This window comes from Mauremys mutica, chromosome 16, assembly GCF_020497125.1.
Source record: "Mauremys mutica isolate MM-2020 ecotype Southern chromosome 16, ASM2049712v1, whole genome shotgun sequence".
NCBI lineage: Eukaryota > Metazoa > Chordata > Testudines > Geoemydidae > Mauremys > Mauremys mutica.
Window position 1 is genome coordinate 24,238,120 of NC_059087.1, and position 19,412 is coordinate 24,257,531.

A 19,412-nucleotide genomic window follows, 5' to 3' on the forward strand; every position below is an offset into this window, starting at 1 on the left:
CAGATTGGACCTATATCTGCTGAAAACTAACAGATGTTGCTCAGGCTATTGGCAGAAAAGAAGCAATAGATGGAACCTACAGACATCCATTCTGTGTGCTTGTAGCTAGACCTCTCTCTCAGGAGCTGTTGGCCTCACCGCCCAGTGTATGCTTCACTGGCAGAGGGAAAATGGGGTCCTTGTGGCTCATTTGTCTTAACTCCTTTTACCTATTTGGCGCTAGCTGTCACTGCTACGATAATGTCACCTATTGGTCTTGACAACTGTAAAGATTGGATGTATATTTTTTCTGGCCAACCTGATACATTTCTCTGAATGTGTTGCCCTGTTAGCTTACCCAGGGTTGCTGGAGATTTTGCATGAGGCAGAAGCCCCCAGCCCTGACTCAGGGATTCCAAGGACAGTCATTGGGCTTTTGTCTACACTAGGTTCTCCAGCCATTAGATTTTCCATTCTTTTTGTGTGCTTGGTTACAAATTAGCTGCCATGTCCCTCAACTATGTCAATAAAGAGCTGTTGAAAGATTTTGTTATTCACCTCTTGCAGACTGTTCTCTGGGCTGCCCTAAGATGCTGCTGCACATAAGTCAATGGACGTTGCACATGAAGATGTGAGGGCAGTTTTAATCCTTGAGACTCCACCCCTTAGAGAATCCAAGGGATCTCACCCGCTTATTTCTTTTGGGGGGAAATTAAAACGAATGAAACAGAGTCAAAGAGAAGGCATCATTTCAGGCTGTCTTGTGGAAAATGGAAAGGCGGTTACTTCACTTAGAAAACTTTTTTTACAGCAACTTGATTTTTCTCTAAGAATGTTTAGTAGATTGCACTGACCTCCACCACACTAATGTAATAGCCGCTGTCCTGCTAGTGCTGAAGACCTACATCTTTTGCACACCCTCCCTTTTCACCAAGCCCCCAAACGGGACATTTCTCTGTGCCTTGCTGGACTCTGGAGAATCGCCCTGTTTTAACCAGGGGTGGCCCTTCCCCTTAAAGTTCTGAATTGAGACCAAGGTCCTTGAGCCAAAAAGGAGCCCATCAGCCTAGTTGAAGGGTTTACTGGGGGTTGTAGCCTGCATTTCACCCCCGGCCACTCACTCTTGTCCTTAGGTTGGTCACTACAATGTGGAGAATTCCAGAAGGCCTCTGTAATCTACTTCTAAAAATGTTCCAAACTAGGATTCCAGAAGATTTATTTTTAGTGGCTGGTCCATCTGCTTGGAACACCATTGCCTATCCTATCAATAATGTCTTTTAGAGCCCCGGTCACCCAGAACACTCCAGTCCTACAAAGCTTCATAGATTGATTATTTTCTCAATAGACCCACAAACTTAATTAGCTGAAAAATATTCTTGAAATTTAAAGATTTGATCATGATATTTCAGGAAAGACAGGGATCTGAGCTTTAGCTTCATTCAGGCATGTTATATACATTTTAGACCCTCCTCCCTCTCTAATGCGCACACAGCTGAAAGCTAAAATTCATACTAGTTTCAAGGATGGCTGCTCTCTAACCTTACAGAGTGTTTGCCCCTGTTAAAAGTAATCGGAATTCAACGAAATGCCCAGCATCAGGGTGACAAAAATGCAAAATAAAATAAAATTCTTCTAACAGTCCAAAAGCTTTCTATTTCTAGAAGACGCTTCCTTTTATTAATCTCTTTCTCTCCCTGCCCACTCTCCAATTATTAAACCTTCCTTGTCCCCACCTGATTTAGGGGTGGCAGGTTGTTTAGCATCTTCTCTCTTGCCTGGAGGGAAGATGCTAAAAATACAGGGACCATTGTAAATTCTGTTCTGTGACAACCCTGGCTATTCCTCCCACCCCGCCAAAGCTCAAATGTGAGATGTAGCGTAGAATGCAAAATCTCAAAATGAGGGACACAAGAAAAACGGTTGGCTCTAGGCACCTTTAAAATGGTATGTGGTTCACTTCTGGATATCTACATTTCCTATATCCTTTACTTTCCTGCTACATATTGTTGACCATATAGAAAGTGCATGAACTTGGGTAAAATGGCGATAAATATGGATCTAAAATAAAGTCTGTGTGAGCGGTATGCTCCTAGTAGGCCAGGAAGAAGCGTGTCAAGACGCACCTTGTCTGCAGTAGAGTTGTTTCATACAGTTTCCTACCAGTAGTGCCCACCACTGGGAATACTGGTGTAAACTAGCCAGTAACTGTGTTTTCTAATCTTGGTCAGCACTGGTCTAGAGCAGGGGTCTCAAACATGCGGCCCGCGGGCCGCATGCGGCCCGCGGAGCTCTTCCCTGCGGCCCGCGGAGCTCCCCAGGGGAGCTCCGCAGGGGCCCCCAAGAGAAAAGCGGAGGCTCCCGCCTCCGCCCCTCTCCTGGAGCCTCGGCGCATAGAGCGCCGAGTCTCCGTCCGAGCGCCTGAGCCCCGCCCCGATCCGAGCCGCGTGGGGAGGGGGCGGGGCTGGGAGCTCTGGGCTGAGCGCTGCGCTCGGCGTGGAGCTCACAGCCCCGCCCCCTCACCACGCGGCTCTGAGCGGGACCGCCGGAGACGCGCTCGGGTAAGGGGGGGGGAAAGCGGGACCCGCCGGGGCCGGGCTGGGGGGGGGGGAAGGGAAGCGCTCAGGGCTGGGGCAGAGGATTAGGGTGCGGGGGGATGAGGGGTTCATGATGTGGGGGCGCTCAGGGCTGGGGCAGAGGATTAGGGTGTGGGGGGATGAGGGCTCTGGCTGGGGATGAGGATTAGGGTGCAGGGTCCTAGTGCCTGCCTTCCGCCAGTACTGGCAAGGCAGGCTTCCCTTACCCTGAGCCTCTCCAACCCCAAACCCTCAGCCCCAGCCAGAGCCCTCATTCCCCCCGCACCCTAATCCTCAGCCCCAGCCCTGAGCACCCCCACATCATGAACCCCTCATCCCCCTGCACCCTAATCCTCAGCCCCAGCCAGAGCCCTCATCCCCCCACACCCTAATCCTCTGCCCCAGCCCTGAGCGCCCCCACATCATGAACCCCTCATCCCCCCGCACCCTAATCCTCTGCCCCAGCCCTGAGCGCCCCCACATCATGAACCCCTCATCCACAGCCCTCACCCCACACTCCAAACCTCTTCCCTAGCCCTGAGCCCCCTCGCATCATGAACCCCTCATCCACAGCCCTCACCCCACAGCCCAACCCTCTTCCCTAGCCCTGAGCCCCCTCGCATCATGAACCCCTCATCCACAGCCCTCACCCCACAGCCCAACCCTCTTCCCTAGCCCTGAGCCCCCTCGCATCATGAACCCCTCATCCACAGCCCTCACCCCACAGCCCAACCCTCTTCCCTAGCCCTGAGCCCCCTCCTGCATCATGTACCCCTCGCCCTCAGCCCCACAGCCCTCACCCCTGCACTCCCTCCTATCCCCAAACTCCGTCCCAAAGCCTGCACCCCCACCCCCTGCCGCAGCCTGGAGCCTGCATCGAGCACAGAGCCTGCATCCAGACCCCCTCCCCCACCCAAACTCCCTCCCAGAGCCTTAGGCAGTAAATCTAAGTGCGTGTTTTGTCCTTTGAGTGAGGTGCATTACTGAGTGTATATATTTATTAAAACTGCGCACGCTTAGGGGAGGAGGTGGAGAAGAGACAGGGCAGGGGCGGGGCCTCATGGAAGGGGTGGATTGGGGGTGGGGCCAGGGGCAGCAAGGGGGCGTGTCAGTGATGCGGCCCTCGGGCCAATGCACTAGTCCTCATGCGGCCCTCGGGGTCATTTGAGTTTGAGACCCCTGGTCTAGAGGGACAGGATGGCTACGAAGTCAGTGGCCATCTGCAGTGTTGCCTCCACCAAGTGTTCAAAAATAAGGAATCAGGCCTCTGAAAATCAGGAGCTTTTTAAAAAAAATTAGTTTGTGGATCTTTTTATTTGCCTTCCGATATGAGGGCCTCTGTGAGTCCTATTTTCAACCTTTACTCTATAGCCACAAGGGCTAGAAACGTATGGTTTTTTTAAATGAAAACAGAGATTCTCATGTAATTGACTTCAGGAGCTGGGCTTTAAGAAAATACCAAATGACAAGAGTTGGCAACTCTGTCTGCTCCAGAGCTTCCATCTTTGCCAGATCCTTTGAATCTGCGCTGGTGAGAGCAGCAGTTGGAATTCTTAGACAAGATGTCCAGGCTACCCTGGGCATGGCTGCGCTGACCTGGGAACACAGTTTGCAAATACTTTTTCCTTTTGGAAGTCACCTTTATAGCCATTTCTCTTAACAAGTCAACAGTCCTGGACTTTCACAGGCCTGTCTGGACCAAGGACATGGATTTTGAGCAATCGACCGAATACTGCTTTTTGTTCCAACGCTTAAACGCATGGCATTTCAGCTGCAAAATCACTAGTTCTTAAGCCTTTTACAACTAGAGAGTGAGAGGTTTCAGAGAAGACCATTTGTGGTAAACCTATGAGCTGTCTCTTTAAATAATAAAAAAAAAAAAAACCCTTTGCGAGGCTGTGGAGAGAAAGTGCTAGAACCGTGCATGATCATGACTAGAAAGCAGGATCCCTGAGTGGTCACTGAGTCTTCCCAGCACAAGATCGGGAAGCTGGTCTCTTCAAGCCTGCAATGTTTTTAGGCAGAATGATCCTTCTTCAGAGCAGCTAGCAAACAAAAAGATCAAATTAAGGAGAAAGCAAATCTTGAAAGGGAATGAGGCAAAATCTTGCTCCTGTGTTAAAAGGGAACGGCATCCTCCTGGCTAGACATGGAAATCACATTTTTAAAGGGATTATTTGGTTGCAGCGCTTTAAGCAAACCTTTCTGAAGAGTCTGATTGCTCTGCATTGCTTTGTGCTTTTGCTTCGTTTTTTTGCACATATGTAATTCTGGAGGTTAAAAAAAAAAAATTCTGCCAGGGATTCAGAAGGCATCCCACTAGCGATCAGCTGACATTCTTAACTGAAGGCTGCAATGTGTTGCTTATTCATTTTGTACTGTGGGAGCTGCAGGGGCTAGCAGAGAGCTAAACTATGCATTTCAAACAGCAGTGCTTGTGCAGAAAGAGGGGTGAGAAAGAGGCAGCCGGCGAGGAAAGAGCACAGCTGGACTTTCTCCTTGTTTTTATCCATTTCTGCAGGATCATGTATTTATAAGGGATGAGGTGGGCCACAGGGATCACAGGCCTGAGCCGCGGCCTACCCAGTCAGTCCAGAATCAGGCCCTCCACTACCGGAACCGAGAGCGCTTTGCCACAATCAAATCAGCATCTTTGGTAAGTGAACACCCCACCCCCCCTCTTCTTCCCCTCTGTCTCTTTGGTTGGGAAGAGGATTAAGAATTTTCTTCTCATCCATATTTTTTTTTGTTGGCATAGCAACTAGATATTGCACAGAAAGGGGTGTGTGTGTGTGTGTGTGTGAGTGTGTGAGAGAGAGAGAGAAATGTAAAAAAATCCATTCTGGGTGTGTTTCCAGCCTATGTAAAATCAAACACGTTTATGAGTGAAGTTGATTTCCTCTGATTTTTTTTCTATATTGCATCTCTCTCTCTTTTGTTAGTGGTGACTACTAGTAAGAGACTAATCAGTGTGCATGCATATATATTTATTTGCACATGTATAGGTAATAGATTTTGGTTTTAAACAAAAAAAAAATCAGTGTTGATGTATTTGATCATTTTAAAAATGAGACAGTTACCTCCCAGGGATGAATTGCTGGCTATATGTGGCTCATTGATTTATTTATTTCAAGCTATGGTATTTACTGCATTTTTTTCCCCATTCAAATCCATGAAACATTGCCTGGCTCCAGTAAATGAGGGTTTACAGCAGCCTGTGGGCTCACACAGAGAGGAGAAGGGGTTGGTAGGATCAGGCAGCATTTGTACTATTGCAAATGTGATCGGTGTAGATGGCTTTGTAGTAGCAAAAGGGGTGTGTGCCGGAAGAGTTAGTTTTCCTGCCTCCTCCACCATCTCTCTGTGTGTCTCACACACACAGCTGAAACCAGCAGCGGGGGGGGGAGAGAGATGGCATAAGCGAGAAACGGGGTCCTAAACTGAAAATAATTGAAATATTAATTATTTCAGCTGGACTGACATTAGGGGTCACATGGGTAGGAAGATTTACAAAGTATCCAGTGTCTGGCCATTGCATTTGCTGCCTATTATGACATCATCGCAGGCCAACCCAGAAATTACAATGGGTAACCCTCCCCTTCTGTTTTAGTGTGTAGCTGAATGATTCCCCCTCCCCCATCACCATCATTTGCTGATTCCCCTTCACACCCCAGCCTGTGCGTGTGTGTTAACCTTAGGTTAAAGCCTGTGCAGTGGGGATATTAATATTGTTTGTGCTGCTGAAACCTAAAATGAAGCAGTGGAATTCAGACTACTCCCATTCCTGTTGGCCTGCATCTAGGGCAGCGAGTTTCTTTTCCCAGGTGTACTTCTGAGTAACACACGCTCTGATGGTCGTCCCCTCCACCCCCCCAATTCAAAGGGTGACCTAGAAACCTGCGCATTAGAGGTCCTCGTACCAACATTCCTGACACAGCAGGGACCTCACTAGCCTACACCCTTTCTCTGATATTCCCGTGTTGGGGACTGTCTTTGTAGACTGTACAGTGCCAGGCAATGGTCTGCACTGAACAAGCAGGATAGCTTCTTTCCAGTCAAGTTGGAGTCGGGGGGGGACAAATGATAAACTACTCAAAATGTCATGGGACAAGCCAAAAAAAAACCCCATATGTATTCTGGCATCTTGCTGGCTGATACGTTTTACCCGCCGTGGAAGGCTCCTCGCTACCTTAACCCCATCACCAGAGGGCATCATTCCTGGTCTCTTTCACCTTGTAATTCTCCAGGGGTTCTATTCCTTCGCCTTAATACTTCAATTAATTCTGCTATCAACAAGTTATCCCAGGCGATGGAGGAGTTTTGAGAGCCATCTGCCAGGCAGTAGAGGGTGCTCATGTGATGATGAAATGCATTGTCCAGACATCCCCCTGAACTCCTCTGCTCAGGGCAGCTGACATCCCAAGGTCACTCCGAAACCCCACTTCATGGCAGCCTCCTCTGGGGCTGATACTCTGTGCACTGGGGCTCTGGGATACTTGGATTTGCTAAAGCTTCTCTTCCTACGTGACCAAATCACCGTATAGTTAAAGGGGTTGTGAGGCTAAGTAGGGAACTTTCTTTTTTCCTGTCATTTCCACGGGGCATGTTCCTGAGGCGAAGTACGTTTGGGGTCATGCGGGGCTGGTTTGGAGTTCAGGTGAGTGCAGCGGTGCATGCGCACCATGGTATCTCCTGGCAAGAGTGAATAGGAGACTGATGATAATATCCACTGGTTAAATCCATTCAGAATATCAACCAGCACCACTCTCTTCTTGGGTGAAGCATGGGATTTCCTTTCCTCCATACGTCTCCATCCTTCTGCTTCCAGTGTCTGTATCCGTGAACACCTCCCTGTCCTTTCTTATGCCAGGAAAGAAATGAAATGACAGGAAAGCAACATACAGTAGCAGCTCATGTGGAGGTTTTGTTGTTCCTCCCTTATCCGAATACAAAGAAAAAGATTAAAACTGTTTTCCCCATAAAAACCCGTCACGGCTAGAGGAGATGTAGTTGCATGTGTGGGTATTACAATCTTCTGTGTAGGTTTTATTTCACTTTATAATGGGAAGACTTATTTTCTTTCAGTTCAGTTATGTCGGTGGCTTTTCCCCTCTTTGATTCAAAGACCTCGTGTATATATATAACCTGTTTTGTGGTTCTGTGCCACTACAGTTGCAGTTAATAATTCTGTGGAGGGGGGAGGATTCATAGCCCATCCTCACTCCAATCTGTTTTTGGGTGAGCGTACAGAGGGAAAGCTCAGAATTGCCAGAAGAGGCTTGGTTACTTAGTGAGCATCACATGGGAGATTTCTAGCATCCCTGCAACCAGCCATTCAGATCTCAATGGTTCTTCATTCTTCTAGTTGATTTTCACTCTGTTGCTTCCATAAGGTATCTTAAGCGAGGTGCTGTCTTCTCTACATGGACGTTAGATCCCATGGCATTGGCACCTTCTAAAATAAGAGCAGGTTTGATTGCTCCCCGCACCCCAGGCCGCTCCCCATTGCTATCCATCAGTTGCTTTCTCTGGGTTCTGCCCCCCAACCCCTGAAGAGTTGTACAGTTGTGAGAGAAATAATGACTATTTCACAAAGGCCATGGACTGCTCTGATGCTGTTAGTGGTGATCTCTTGGGATGAAAACCTCTGTGGAAACATGCATTGTTTTGTTGGGGTGAAAAATCATCTTTCTATGATATTCCCTCAAACCCCCCAGCCTGAGAGATGGACAGCACTGTAGATAGAATGCATTCTGCACTGGGGAGGGAAGCGGGTGTATTGCAGAATAGCTGTCCCAGCTGGTTGAATTCAGGAACAATATCTGTGATCTCTGAACCTGCAGGTTCTCCCTGGTCTGAACTTGCGGTAGTGCAGGCTCTCAGAGGAGATGGGTGTCTCTAAAAAGGCACTGTCCATTTGAAATGTCGTCCATAGCCAAACAGTAGTTAAAAGTGATTTCAAGTAGCTCCCCTACCCCTGAGCCCCATGATAAATGTTATGGTTATACAGTCACACTTTCCCGTTGATGTTAAATGTGTTTTTCTGCCCTGTTTCTGCATGAGAGCACCACCCAAACAATAGGGAAATGGACTGACTTTACAGGAGAAGCAGTGAAATGGACGACCCACAAAGTGCTGCTAGAGGCACAAAGGAAACAAGCTGTGAAAACAGAAATATTTTTTTCTCTAATCTCTTTCAGAGACTGTGACCTTAGGTATTTTTTTGTAACAACAGTAGGTAAAAATTATTCAGGCAAGAGTGTGATTGTTAACTTGGTGTGTCTTTTAAGGCCAATTTTAGTCCTCTTCTGGAGCGGAAGTTCTCAGATTTGTTCATAGTGTGGGCTACTGTTAACATGAGCTGCCTTCTTTCTCATTGTTTATGATTCAGACCATTCGCAATTCCGTCACATCCTTGTGGCAACAGGGACCATCACTTACATGGGACAGTAAGGAGAAAGCATTCCATGGGCTTTTTGTTGATTTTAATGCAATATAGGAGGCGTCAGCCTTGTGTGCCCTGCCACTTCTCCACAGATCGTGAAGCACATGTTTTGCAGATCACCAGTGGTCCACAGGCCACAATTCAAGAACCTTCGCTCCGGAGCTTGGAAAACCCCAGTTCCCCTCACTTGGAAAGAATGCAGGACATGCTGCATCTTGATCACAAATGCCAGGCAGCATCCACCCTGAAAAGGAAGTTTGTCCAATCCATGCATTTAGAGACAGGATGGGGTAACAGTATTGTCTGAATTTATTTATGGCTTGACCCCTTTTTCTGAGGACCCACACTTCTAGATGCCTGTCTTCATAGTTAATCGGGGTTTTCGAGACGATGGCCTCTGGTGCTTAAAATCCTAGAGAGTTAGTGGCAGGAGCAATGTGGATTCAACTGAAGGCTGCCTTATTCTGGTTGGAATCAAAATGCAGACAAGGGAATCTTGTATTCTCACTCTGGGACCTTAAACTCCTTAGGCATCTGGTACATGAAGGCAGTGATCTATGGGGTCTGACCACTGAAATAACATCAGGCCAGTTGGACTCCAAATACAGACATATATATTTGAATTAATATACTGTTTTCTGGGTCTGTTGAAAATCTATGGCATTGATGTGTCTTTCTCTTGACAGAATCACCTGACTGCCCAAAAAGTCTTCAGTTGATACTGTCCCCCTGTTCTATTGTCTTCTCATTCATAGTCCTTTTTTTCATTGTAAGAGACTGGGCATGTTTTCTTGAAACACTCCACCCTGGTAGCAGGGGCTGATATTTCTGGAAAATGGTTATGTGGATTCTGGTTGCTCATCTCACCTGGATATGAGAGGTGGGCATGGCTCTCTGGGGAGAGGATATGGTGTGCGGGCTGAGTAGTGTGTAGGGAGGAATCTACGTAATAGCTAGGGCTGGGGAGGAGGTTTGAGCTAAACTTTCTTACTGTTAATGTCTGTTAATAAAACCAAATCTCAGGGAGGATGAGTCTGGATTCTGCATAATGTGCAGAGTGCCTGGGAGCAGGCTGGAAAGGACACCTGGTTACACATCCCTGAACCATACTAAAGATAGGGGACAAATAAGTCTTGGCGAAAGCTCTGTTGTATTTTATTCAGCCGTTCAGTTCTGTAGCTGTCCTGACAACTGTTGTATGTTCATTTCAACACAGAGTTTTAACAACATCTCGTATGTTTGGCCCGAAAGTGTTCTGACATTTTCTGATCATCTGGGAAATACTTTTGCAGTGAACAAATCAGTCTTCTTCCCTTATCGGTTATAATCTGTAGGATTGTGTTGTTCATAAAGCACTTTAATGTCCTTGTATAGTTAAGGGTGCCATTAACATGTTGTCACAGTGCTTCCTCGCTGTTCTTATGATTTTGTGTCGTTAACATCTGACTGACCTTCACCCCCATCGTATCCATTTGAAGACTGTCACTCGTCTTGCCATAGTTGGTTTCGCTTCCTGCTGCTGGTGTACAAGTATATGATCAGTCTAGTTAACTTCAGAGTAATGTCCTTCGACCCTTGGTGTAAAGAGGAGACGTTTGTTTCTCTGGCACATGTTTGGCTTTAACAGGTTGGCTTTAACACAGCCACAGGTTGTCCCTGGGAACAGAGCCTGATTTAGACAGAAAATGGATGGTCTAGGTGGATACATTCCTCTGAATTAAATCCATGTTTCATTTTTTTCCTGCAGTGCTAGTGGTGGCCCATTTTGTGCCATAAATTCCAGTGTTCTTATCAACAGTTATTCTGGGCCTTTGACTTCAATTTTACTGATGGTTCATTGTTACGTCCTGCTCGCTGTTCTCGGTCCACAACACGGTGAAGGCCTTTCAGCCCTCCATCCAGATCTGCTTTTCAGAGCCCGCTGCAGAACAAAGAACTCTTCAGCCCTGGGAACCGGTTTGGCTGGAATGAATTTGAGCGTTCAGCCACCATGGTTTCACTCTACAGAGGCAGTACTGTTGTTCCCAATGGCATCTCAGCTGTCTTGTCAAACTTGAACTGTTTTGTTGATTTAGATGGTTTTGTTGATCGCTGCTTCTTGCCAGCTAGTTGTCTTAAAATGCTGGACTGGCCAATGAGTGTTTAATAACCAAAAGCATCTGTTTTTCTTCCTTTATTAAAATTCAAGCCATCCAACGGCCCTTGATGCATCCCATCCTAAGTCAGTGCCCAGCTGTTACTTCTTAACACCTTCTAGTGGCTGTGATGATGCAATACCTTCCACTGCTTTTTCTGTGGATGCTGTGGTCACCACTTAACTACCCACAGAGAAATTCAAAAAGAGCCTGGGGTCCCCCAAACTGCAGGGAAAGTTGCCACTGTGCATGAGAATAAGGGCTGATTTGTTTTGTAAAGTTTCCACAGTCTCTGTCAAAGATCTGAGCACCATTTGCTTCTTGCTCGATCTGTGGAGCAAGTGTGGCGTACAGGCCTGGAGGGCTATGGTCTCTGATCCCATGCGCCATCCATGCCAGGCCCAGCGTTCACACCCAGCCACTACCTGTGAATTGCAGCAGATGGTGAGATGGTGGTTTTGGTAGGCAAACCTACGGTCATATCTTTTTACCAAGAAGAAGATGGTTGCGGTCAGTCTGACAATGCTCTCCTTTGAACGGGGAGCACTGCAATTGGGATTTTCTTCTTAAAATTCCTGGCATAACTGAGGCTCTTACCTCTCCTTCACATGCCTGCACTTAGAGCATGGAAATCTGTGCACCCTCTGAGTTTGTTTCAGCTGAACAGTGTTTGTAATCTGCTTAGCCCATATGATCCACCTTGTTAATACTGTTCAGTTATGGAACAGTGCGCCCTTGTGTTCGGAAACACTGGGTCCAATGGGCGGGATGGCTCTTTAAGGAGCGTGTGGTACCCAGCGCCTCGCTTCTGTGTGTGCCACTCGTGGGAACCTGAGGGCAGGGAGATCTGCCTCTGTGTGTGTGGATTGTCAGTAGAATAAAAACAGGAACACGGCTTCCGCATCCACTGGAAGCAGAAAATAACACTGGCAAGCGCATTTTGACGATCATTCCGGAGCAACCCATAAGGAAGAATGTAAGGCCGTTGCAGTCGCTGGAGGGGGGGGGATAAAAATCAAGGGCTGGAGAATCCTTATGGGATGGAAATCAGGTATAACGTATAAGGTGCAGATAGAGATGGCCAGATGCAGGGTTTCCACCGTGATCTTTAGTGAAAGGAGGGTGGGGGCCAGCACCCAGCAGTCCCAAGGTGAACCTGCAAAGTGGAGGTGATTGAATAATGCAAAGTGCTGAGCGGGTGTGTTCTGGTGTTTCTCTAGGTTAGATTGCGGGGAAGGGAAGGGACTGGGGGGTGGGTAGACGCCCTCCAGAGCTTTGGGAGGAAGCCTGGAATGAGGAAATGAGCATGTAACAAGGGATAGAAGTGGAGGCAAAGCAAAGGAGTTTTGTTTCTCCCCCCATGTCGTGACCATTTTACGAACCCTGCCCGAGAGGGACTGTGTAGGTCTGAGAGCTGCCTTTGTTTCCAAGTGCTCTGTGCGGTTCCCTAACCTGATCAGCGAGCTGCCTGCCTCTCTTCTGCGTAAATAGCTGTGCATTTCCTGTAAGGAACATGGCATGTTCTGTTACTGGACATGCCGTGAAACCCCTTAATAATGTGGAAAGATCTGGCTGCGCATCCCAGGCGAGAGGCGTTCCTGGCCTGTATGATTCCTCGATGTTGAGCCGTTTGTGACATTAGACAGTAGCTGCCTCTATTAAAAACCTGGAGCAGTGTTCCCGGGGAGTTCATTTGTGAGTGCTGGGACTTTGCTTAGCAGGTAAGTAGCTGTGAAGAGGAGACTTGCCTGCAAAGGGAGCCTCTAATGACTTTTTTTCCTTTTTCAATGACATCAGGTTACAAGACAGATCCATGAGCATGAGCAGGAGAACGAGTTGCGGGAACAGATGTCAGGTTATAAGCGGATGCGGCGCCAGCACCAGAAGCAGCTGATCGCCCTGGAGAACAAGTTGAAGGCTGAGATGGACGAGCACCGCCTCAAGCTGCAGAAGGAGGTGGAGACCCATGCCAACAACTCGTCCATTGAGCTGGAGAAGCTGGCCAAGAAGCAAGTGGCTATCATGGAGAAGGAGGTCAGTAATTATATGAATTACATAGCTGGGCCGGGTGACTGAACAGGAAAGCACTGCAAGTGATCTCCAGGGAAAGACTGTTCAACCATCTCTAAAACATGTATTTTGAGAGCTGCAAGTGGCGACTATCTGAGGGTGCTTTGGTAGCTTGTTTTACCCAAACCAGCTGGATCTCAGTCTAGTTCTTAATGGACAGGTGTCCCCAAGCACCAGTTGACAGTGACTAGTAACACTGCTGACTGAACTGCCCTCATAGCCCTAGACGTGATGGTTCTAGATCATGGGGCGAGACATGTCAATTGGTAGGGTAAAGAAGTTTGCACTGTCCTAGCCTTGAGACTGAACGATTTCACATTTGGTTTTGGTGGAGGAGAAGCAGGAAGAAATTCCTGAAGGTATGTGGGTGGTAAAATTTTGACAATTAAACTTTCATGTGGTTGAATACAGACAGGCTAGGAACTTGCACCGCAGGGTTTGAGAGTGACCGAATGCACAATTACAGGTTGCTTGGCGATACACTTGGTGCGCTCACTCTCTCTCTCTCACTCTCTCAGGCAAAGGCGACTGCAGCAGATGAGAAGAAATTCCAGCAACAGATTTTGGCTCAGCAGAAGAAAGACCTGGCGACCTTTTTAGAAAGTCAGAAGAAGCAGTACAAGCTTTGCAAGGAAAAGATTAAAGAGGTAAGAACCGCCACATTTCAAAGCGGTTTGGAGCAAGTACAGTCCAAGTTTTGCTTTTGATAAATTTGGGCCTGCTCGGTGGTGCAATGCCCATTACCACAGGGCGATCCAAATTCAGATTCCTAACTCCTCGGGCCTTCAGGAACTGGGAGAGCCCGGTGTCGTTCCAGAGCGATTTACTAATATTCTCAGTAGCATCAGCCGGCTACAGGATGGTGAATCTCCACAAAGCAGGATCTTTGAAACTGAAAGTCATAGGGAAAAGGAGAGGTCCTGGAGAATTCCCACCGGCATCCCTCATAGAGCACTAACTTGCTCATTAGCTTTATTTAAACCATGTGTAAGGCATCTGCCAATCGTCATCAGCGTGCACAGCAATTACCAGTACAAAATCAAAATAAATAAATGGCCTGCCTGTATATCCAACCAGTCCCACCCCAAACCGCATGCATAAAGGCAGGCATCACACCGGTCAAAGGGACTAGTTAGCATAAAGTGCAGGGAGAAAAAGGATAGCAAACGAGAAGCAGGAGAAAAGCCTCATTAAGGGTGTGAATCAGCAAAGCACTTGAGTATGTGCTTAAGGCCCATTGGAGGCCATGAAACTTAAGCATGTACTTAAGTACTTTGCTGAAACTGTGCTTAAGAAAATACGACAAGGATAAGTCTGCAGAAATGGAGGCTTTTGCCTCAGTGCTCCAAAGGCGGCCAGCAGGACTGTTGTCCTCTGAGCGTTCCCTTCCAAAGAGCCTGGCCTGACATAGTCCTGCTTCCAGCCTCAACTTGTTAATACGCTCTAAGGTGCAATGGTTTATCTATGATGAACTGACTGACACAAGGAGTCTCCAGAACCGCGTCCCACCTTGCGTGCTAACGCTAAACAACGTCAAGTCAGCTGCCCTGGTATTGACTAATTTATGGGCGGGGGGTTGCCTACATCCCTACCCCCAGGAAGGGGAAATGCCTGAAAGACCCCTGGTGTCATTCTATAGCCATATGCCCTTGAGGCTGGGGCCAGCACACGCTGCAGCCTGGGCTGAGGGCCCATTTGATACCACTGTAATGTTTCTCGTTAAATGATGGGGTATTGCCACAAGGACTGTTTTGCCATTCCCCATCTCGTAGCAGAGCTGAGCACGCGTCACGCTCCTTGTTACCTCGGGGGGGTCCGTGCCCAGACAGTGACCCTAGTCAGCCCTCAGGGGTGTCGGAGAACAAGCAGGCTAGCCTGCCTCCATCCCATCTAGCCGACCTGCATTGAGCTGTAACGCTTGGCTGAAATTTAAACAAACAAAACCTTCTCCAAATACCCTGTTTTTCCAGGGGTGCTACACCATTAAATCGGTGGAAACTCTTCAAAAAAAAAAAAGTGTTTTGTGAAAGAGGGGTTCCCTGAGAACTGCAGCTCAGATAGCGTTTAATGCAAGTACCCGAACTGTCCAGACTGCGCTGTTCTGCCTGGCAAGTGTGTTTTAGTACATGACATAAAGTGCGTTTACATGGCACCTTGCGGTTGGGAATCAAAAGCACTTTACAAACCTTTCCTTTATTAAACTTGCTGCCAGAAACCTTACGCATGTGGGTGGGGGGATAGATAAATATATTACCTTCATTTTGCAGCTGAGGAAACTGAGATATAGAAGGGTTAAATGACTTGACTTACCCAGGGTCACAGGACAGATCAGTAGCAGAGCTGGGAATTGAACCCAGGAGTCACTGTTCCTGGAGGGCTCTGTAGCAATCCCTTTTGATGCCATCACGTTGTGTTCTTATCGTTGCTCTCTGTAACCCCAGAGATGTTTGCCCTGCCAATAATTTTAGTTCAGCTAGAGAGGGGGTGGTCTGGGGACCCATCCGGATCCTGTAAACCCCGTGGTTCCATTCTTGCCATACGTCACAGAGCTGTGTAATAAATTTGTGTTTGAGAAACTGGCCAAAGGGTCTCCAAGCAAGCTGGACTGGCAGTGACTTGGGAACCAGTCCAGCTGTAGTTCCCAAATGGACGCAGCGGCTCTCAACGTAGTGCCCAAGGACTGTTTCTCATGTGACGGGATATTTGGTAGCATTTAAAACTGTGATTAGTAATACCTATGGTGCCATTTGGGCCCAGAGTGAGGGAAAGGGGCAGGGCTAGCTCAGTGATTTGAGCATTGGCCTGCTAAACCCTGGGTTGTGAGTTCAATCCTTGAGGGGGCCACTTAGGGATCTGGGGCAAAAATCATTACTTGGTCCTGCTAGTGAAGGCAGCGGGCTGGACTCAATGACTTCCAGTTCTAGGAGATAGGTATATCTCCAATTAGTATTTATTATTATTATTTATTATAAAGCCAAACTGGATTGGGGAGCATTTCACTACATACCTTAGAGGGTTTTTCTTAAATAATTTAAGATGATGTTACTGCCAGCCCTTGATGGCTTTAAAGAACCATCCAGGCTGCAGGTGCTGGTTCAGACGGAACAAAGGAAGCCAGGTGTCAATTCGTCAGTACAAGGAACATGGCCTTCCAGTAGGGTGTGCTTCACTATTAGCTCAGCACAGGTTTCACTTCTGTACTTTATAAACTGGTTCAGGTAGTCAGAATGTCCTTCTGCTGTCATCCTTAGCACAAGCATCATATAAAAGCCAGGTGGTGTCATTATCAAAGAATCCTAAACAGAACTGCCTTGATCGTGAACTCGGGTGTTGGTGGCTAAGTAGCTAGAGCACAGAATTGGAATCCAAGCTTTTCTGGCTTCTGTTCGCGGCTTTAACAGAGACTTGCTTATGCAGGCTTTGGGCAGGTCATATGTCCCTAGATCCTCAGGTGTAAAATGGAATTCAGTGGTGGTGTGAGGGGTAGTGTCTTTAACACACTTTGAGAGCCTAGGCTGAGGTGCTTACAGGAGCACAATGTGTTCTTGTTACGACTACTATTGTTAAGTAGGTAAAGGGTAGTGCATAGTCACGTGAATGTACGACTGCCATCTGGCTCCAGAGGGCTCATATGGGCATCACCTAGATAGACTGGTTGGTCCTAAGAAGTGACTCATTTCTTGATAATTTATTCGTGTGTGCACACGCCCAGGAGATGAATGAGGACCACAGCACACCGAAAAAAGAGAAGCAAGAGCGAATCTCCAAACACAAAGAGAATCTGCAGCATACGCAGGCCGAAGAGGAGGCCCATCTACTCAGCCACCAGAGGCTCTACTACGACAAAAACTGCCGCTTCTTCAGGCGAAAAACCATGATTAAGAGGCACGAGATGGAGCAGCAGAACATTCGGGAGGTACGTCACTCTTTAATATTTGGCGCTATTTAACCTCTCACTCGCTGGACGGTTTGATTAGTTTGTTCTTAGCTGTGGTGTTCAGGGCTGTAAAGCAGAGGTTCAGGAACCGGGGGCTGTGGCTGACTGGTGCTTCGTGGAGTTCTTGCTAGTTCCCTGGTACTGGCTTTTTTCTCGCTCCTAACTGCTAAATTGCATAAAGAGCTAAAAATACTTGTAACGTTCTGGCTGTTAATTTTCCAAGTAAGCAACTTCTGTAGTGGCAACAAGGCTTCTCTTGCTGGTATGGGCAGCTCCAAGGGAAGACTCTGGGTTTGGTAGTCAGGCTCCCTTGAGTGGAAGACGTCAACTTGGTCTCCTTGGCATGGGATTTGTTGGGTGACCCCACTGGGCTTCTCTGGCAGGAGACCCGAGAGAGTCAGCTGCCATGTGTGCCAACCTCGTCCAGGGTATCCCTGGGAGACGTCTGTGGTACACTCACAAGAGCAGTAGCACAGTTGAGTGTTCGTCATGTGACCAGTGTCTACTCTGTTGGATTGGTTACGAACAGTCAAATGGCTAGAAGTAGATGTTACCCCCATAAACTGCATTAAAAGAATATTAAAGCTGCAAAGTCAAGCACTCAGAAGTTAGAAATGGAAGTATTAAGGTTGCCTGTACGACCTTAATGTAACCCCCTCGTGCGTATGCAGTATGATGTTATGTGATCATGTCATTCCAAACTGTTTATTCCACAGGACCACTGCCTCATTCCGTGCACAGGATGGACCTACTCTGGGATTAATCAGTATTATGTGGTCAAGGAGGATGTTGAGTCTATCTCTGCCTCTGCCAGAGAGTTCCTATGTGATACTGGGCACAGGTCTCTTACACCCAACTTTCCATAGGTGGTCATTAACTGTGTGTTCCTCATTTACTGGGTGCCTGACTTGAGACCCGAGGGTCTGATTTGCAGATGCGTGGAGCACTCACAGCTGCAACGGAAATGAACGGGAGCTGTGCTTAGAACATAAGAAGTGCGATATAATGCAAAGCACTTTGAAAAATCAGGTCCTGGACATCTCCGAATGCGCACCTAAAATTAGTGGATGCTTCAGTTCCCCATCTGTAAAACAGAGATAGTACCAACTCCTTCTCTCCCGGGGATTTTGTGAAGGTTGATTAATGTTTGTGAAGCACTTGTTTGAGCATTGTAGAAAAGCCCATGAGGATATTAAAAATTCTGCCTTCCGAGCAGGGACTGAATAGTGTGGTGTAAATAAGGCCTGGGACCACACATTGAACAACCAGAGGACAGACTCATTAAGTGAGCACTATCCATCCTGTGCACCGAGAAGGGCAAGGGTCCTATGGAAAAATAGTATGTCCTCATCTAATTAAAGACTGTATCATAATGCAAATGCACAAGTGGGCAGAATTAAGGTTGCACAAGCATTTCCTAGCTTTTGACTGCTGACTTTGTAATCCTGATGTTCTTGTAACGTAGTATTTTTTGCGTGAGATTTCCTAGGGTTTTAAAAAAGCAAACTGAAAAAACAAATTCCATCATGTGTCGTCATATTGACGTGGATCATCAGCAGAGTTGGAACATGTAGATGCACAGCACAGACTCTGCCACCTGACTAATAGAGTAACTGATAGCAGTAGTGGGTTGTCATTCTCTGTGGACTGGCACTAGTGGGGAACGGGACAATTTGCCAGAAGGTTTCACAAGTATTTGCTGGCAGCAGAATCGTGAGACATGAAACACTTCAGCCCAGCTAGCTAAAGGTTGACTATAAGTAACTGAAAACACGTTCTTATAATAGGAAGCGTCAGGCAGTCACATGGAGGTTGGCAGACACAGAGAGAGAAATCTGTATCTACACAGGTACACATGCAGGCCAAGATTTTCATCAGTGACTAGTAATTTTGGGTGCCTTGATTGTTGGGTGTCCCACAGGAGCTGCCTTAAAAGCAGCTTGATCTTCAGAAGGAAAATGCTTAGACCCTTGTGAAAATCAGGCCCCTTTGTGGGACACCCAGAATCAGGACTTGTTTTTTAAAAGCTTGGCCATTACCTTTGAACAGAAAAGTAACGTCCGTTATCAGTGAGGTTTCCGTTCCATGGCAAGAGCAAAGGAATACGTGTAAACTGGGGCGTCTCCTTTCATTTTGGACTGGCTGGAACAGGAACTCAGAATTGCGGAAGGGGTGCGATCCATTTGTGTTCCTGGTGAGCCTTTAATGAAGGTGCCAGGTGAAGATTTTTGACACAAAACATCACTGATTCCAGGGCCTGCAGTACTGAGTGC

The 19,412-nt window shown here is 47.3% G+C and overlaps 1 protein-coding gene across 1 annotated transcript in view; it reads left to right on the top strand.

The window, feature by feature from the left end:
- Positions 1-19,412, top strand: part of TAOK3 (TAO kinase 3) — a 146,101-nt gene that overhangs the window by 115,914 nt on the left and 10,775 nt on the right. The window contains exons 14-17 of the mRNA XM_044989727.1: positions 5,074-5,208; positions 12,930-13,166; positions 13,721-13,849; positions 16,915-17,118. Of these exons, the coding sequence (XP_044845662.1) occupies positions 5,074-5,208; positions 12,930-13,166; positions 13,721-13,849; positions 16,915-17,118 (705 nt within the window). The remainder of the gene's footprint in view (positions 1-5,073; positions 5,209-12,929; positions 13,167-13,720; positions 13,850-16,914; positions 17,119-19,412) is intronic.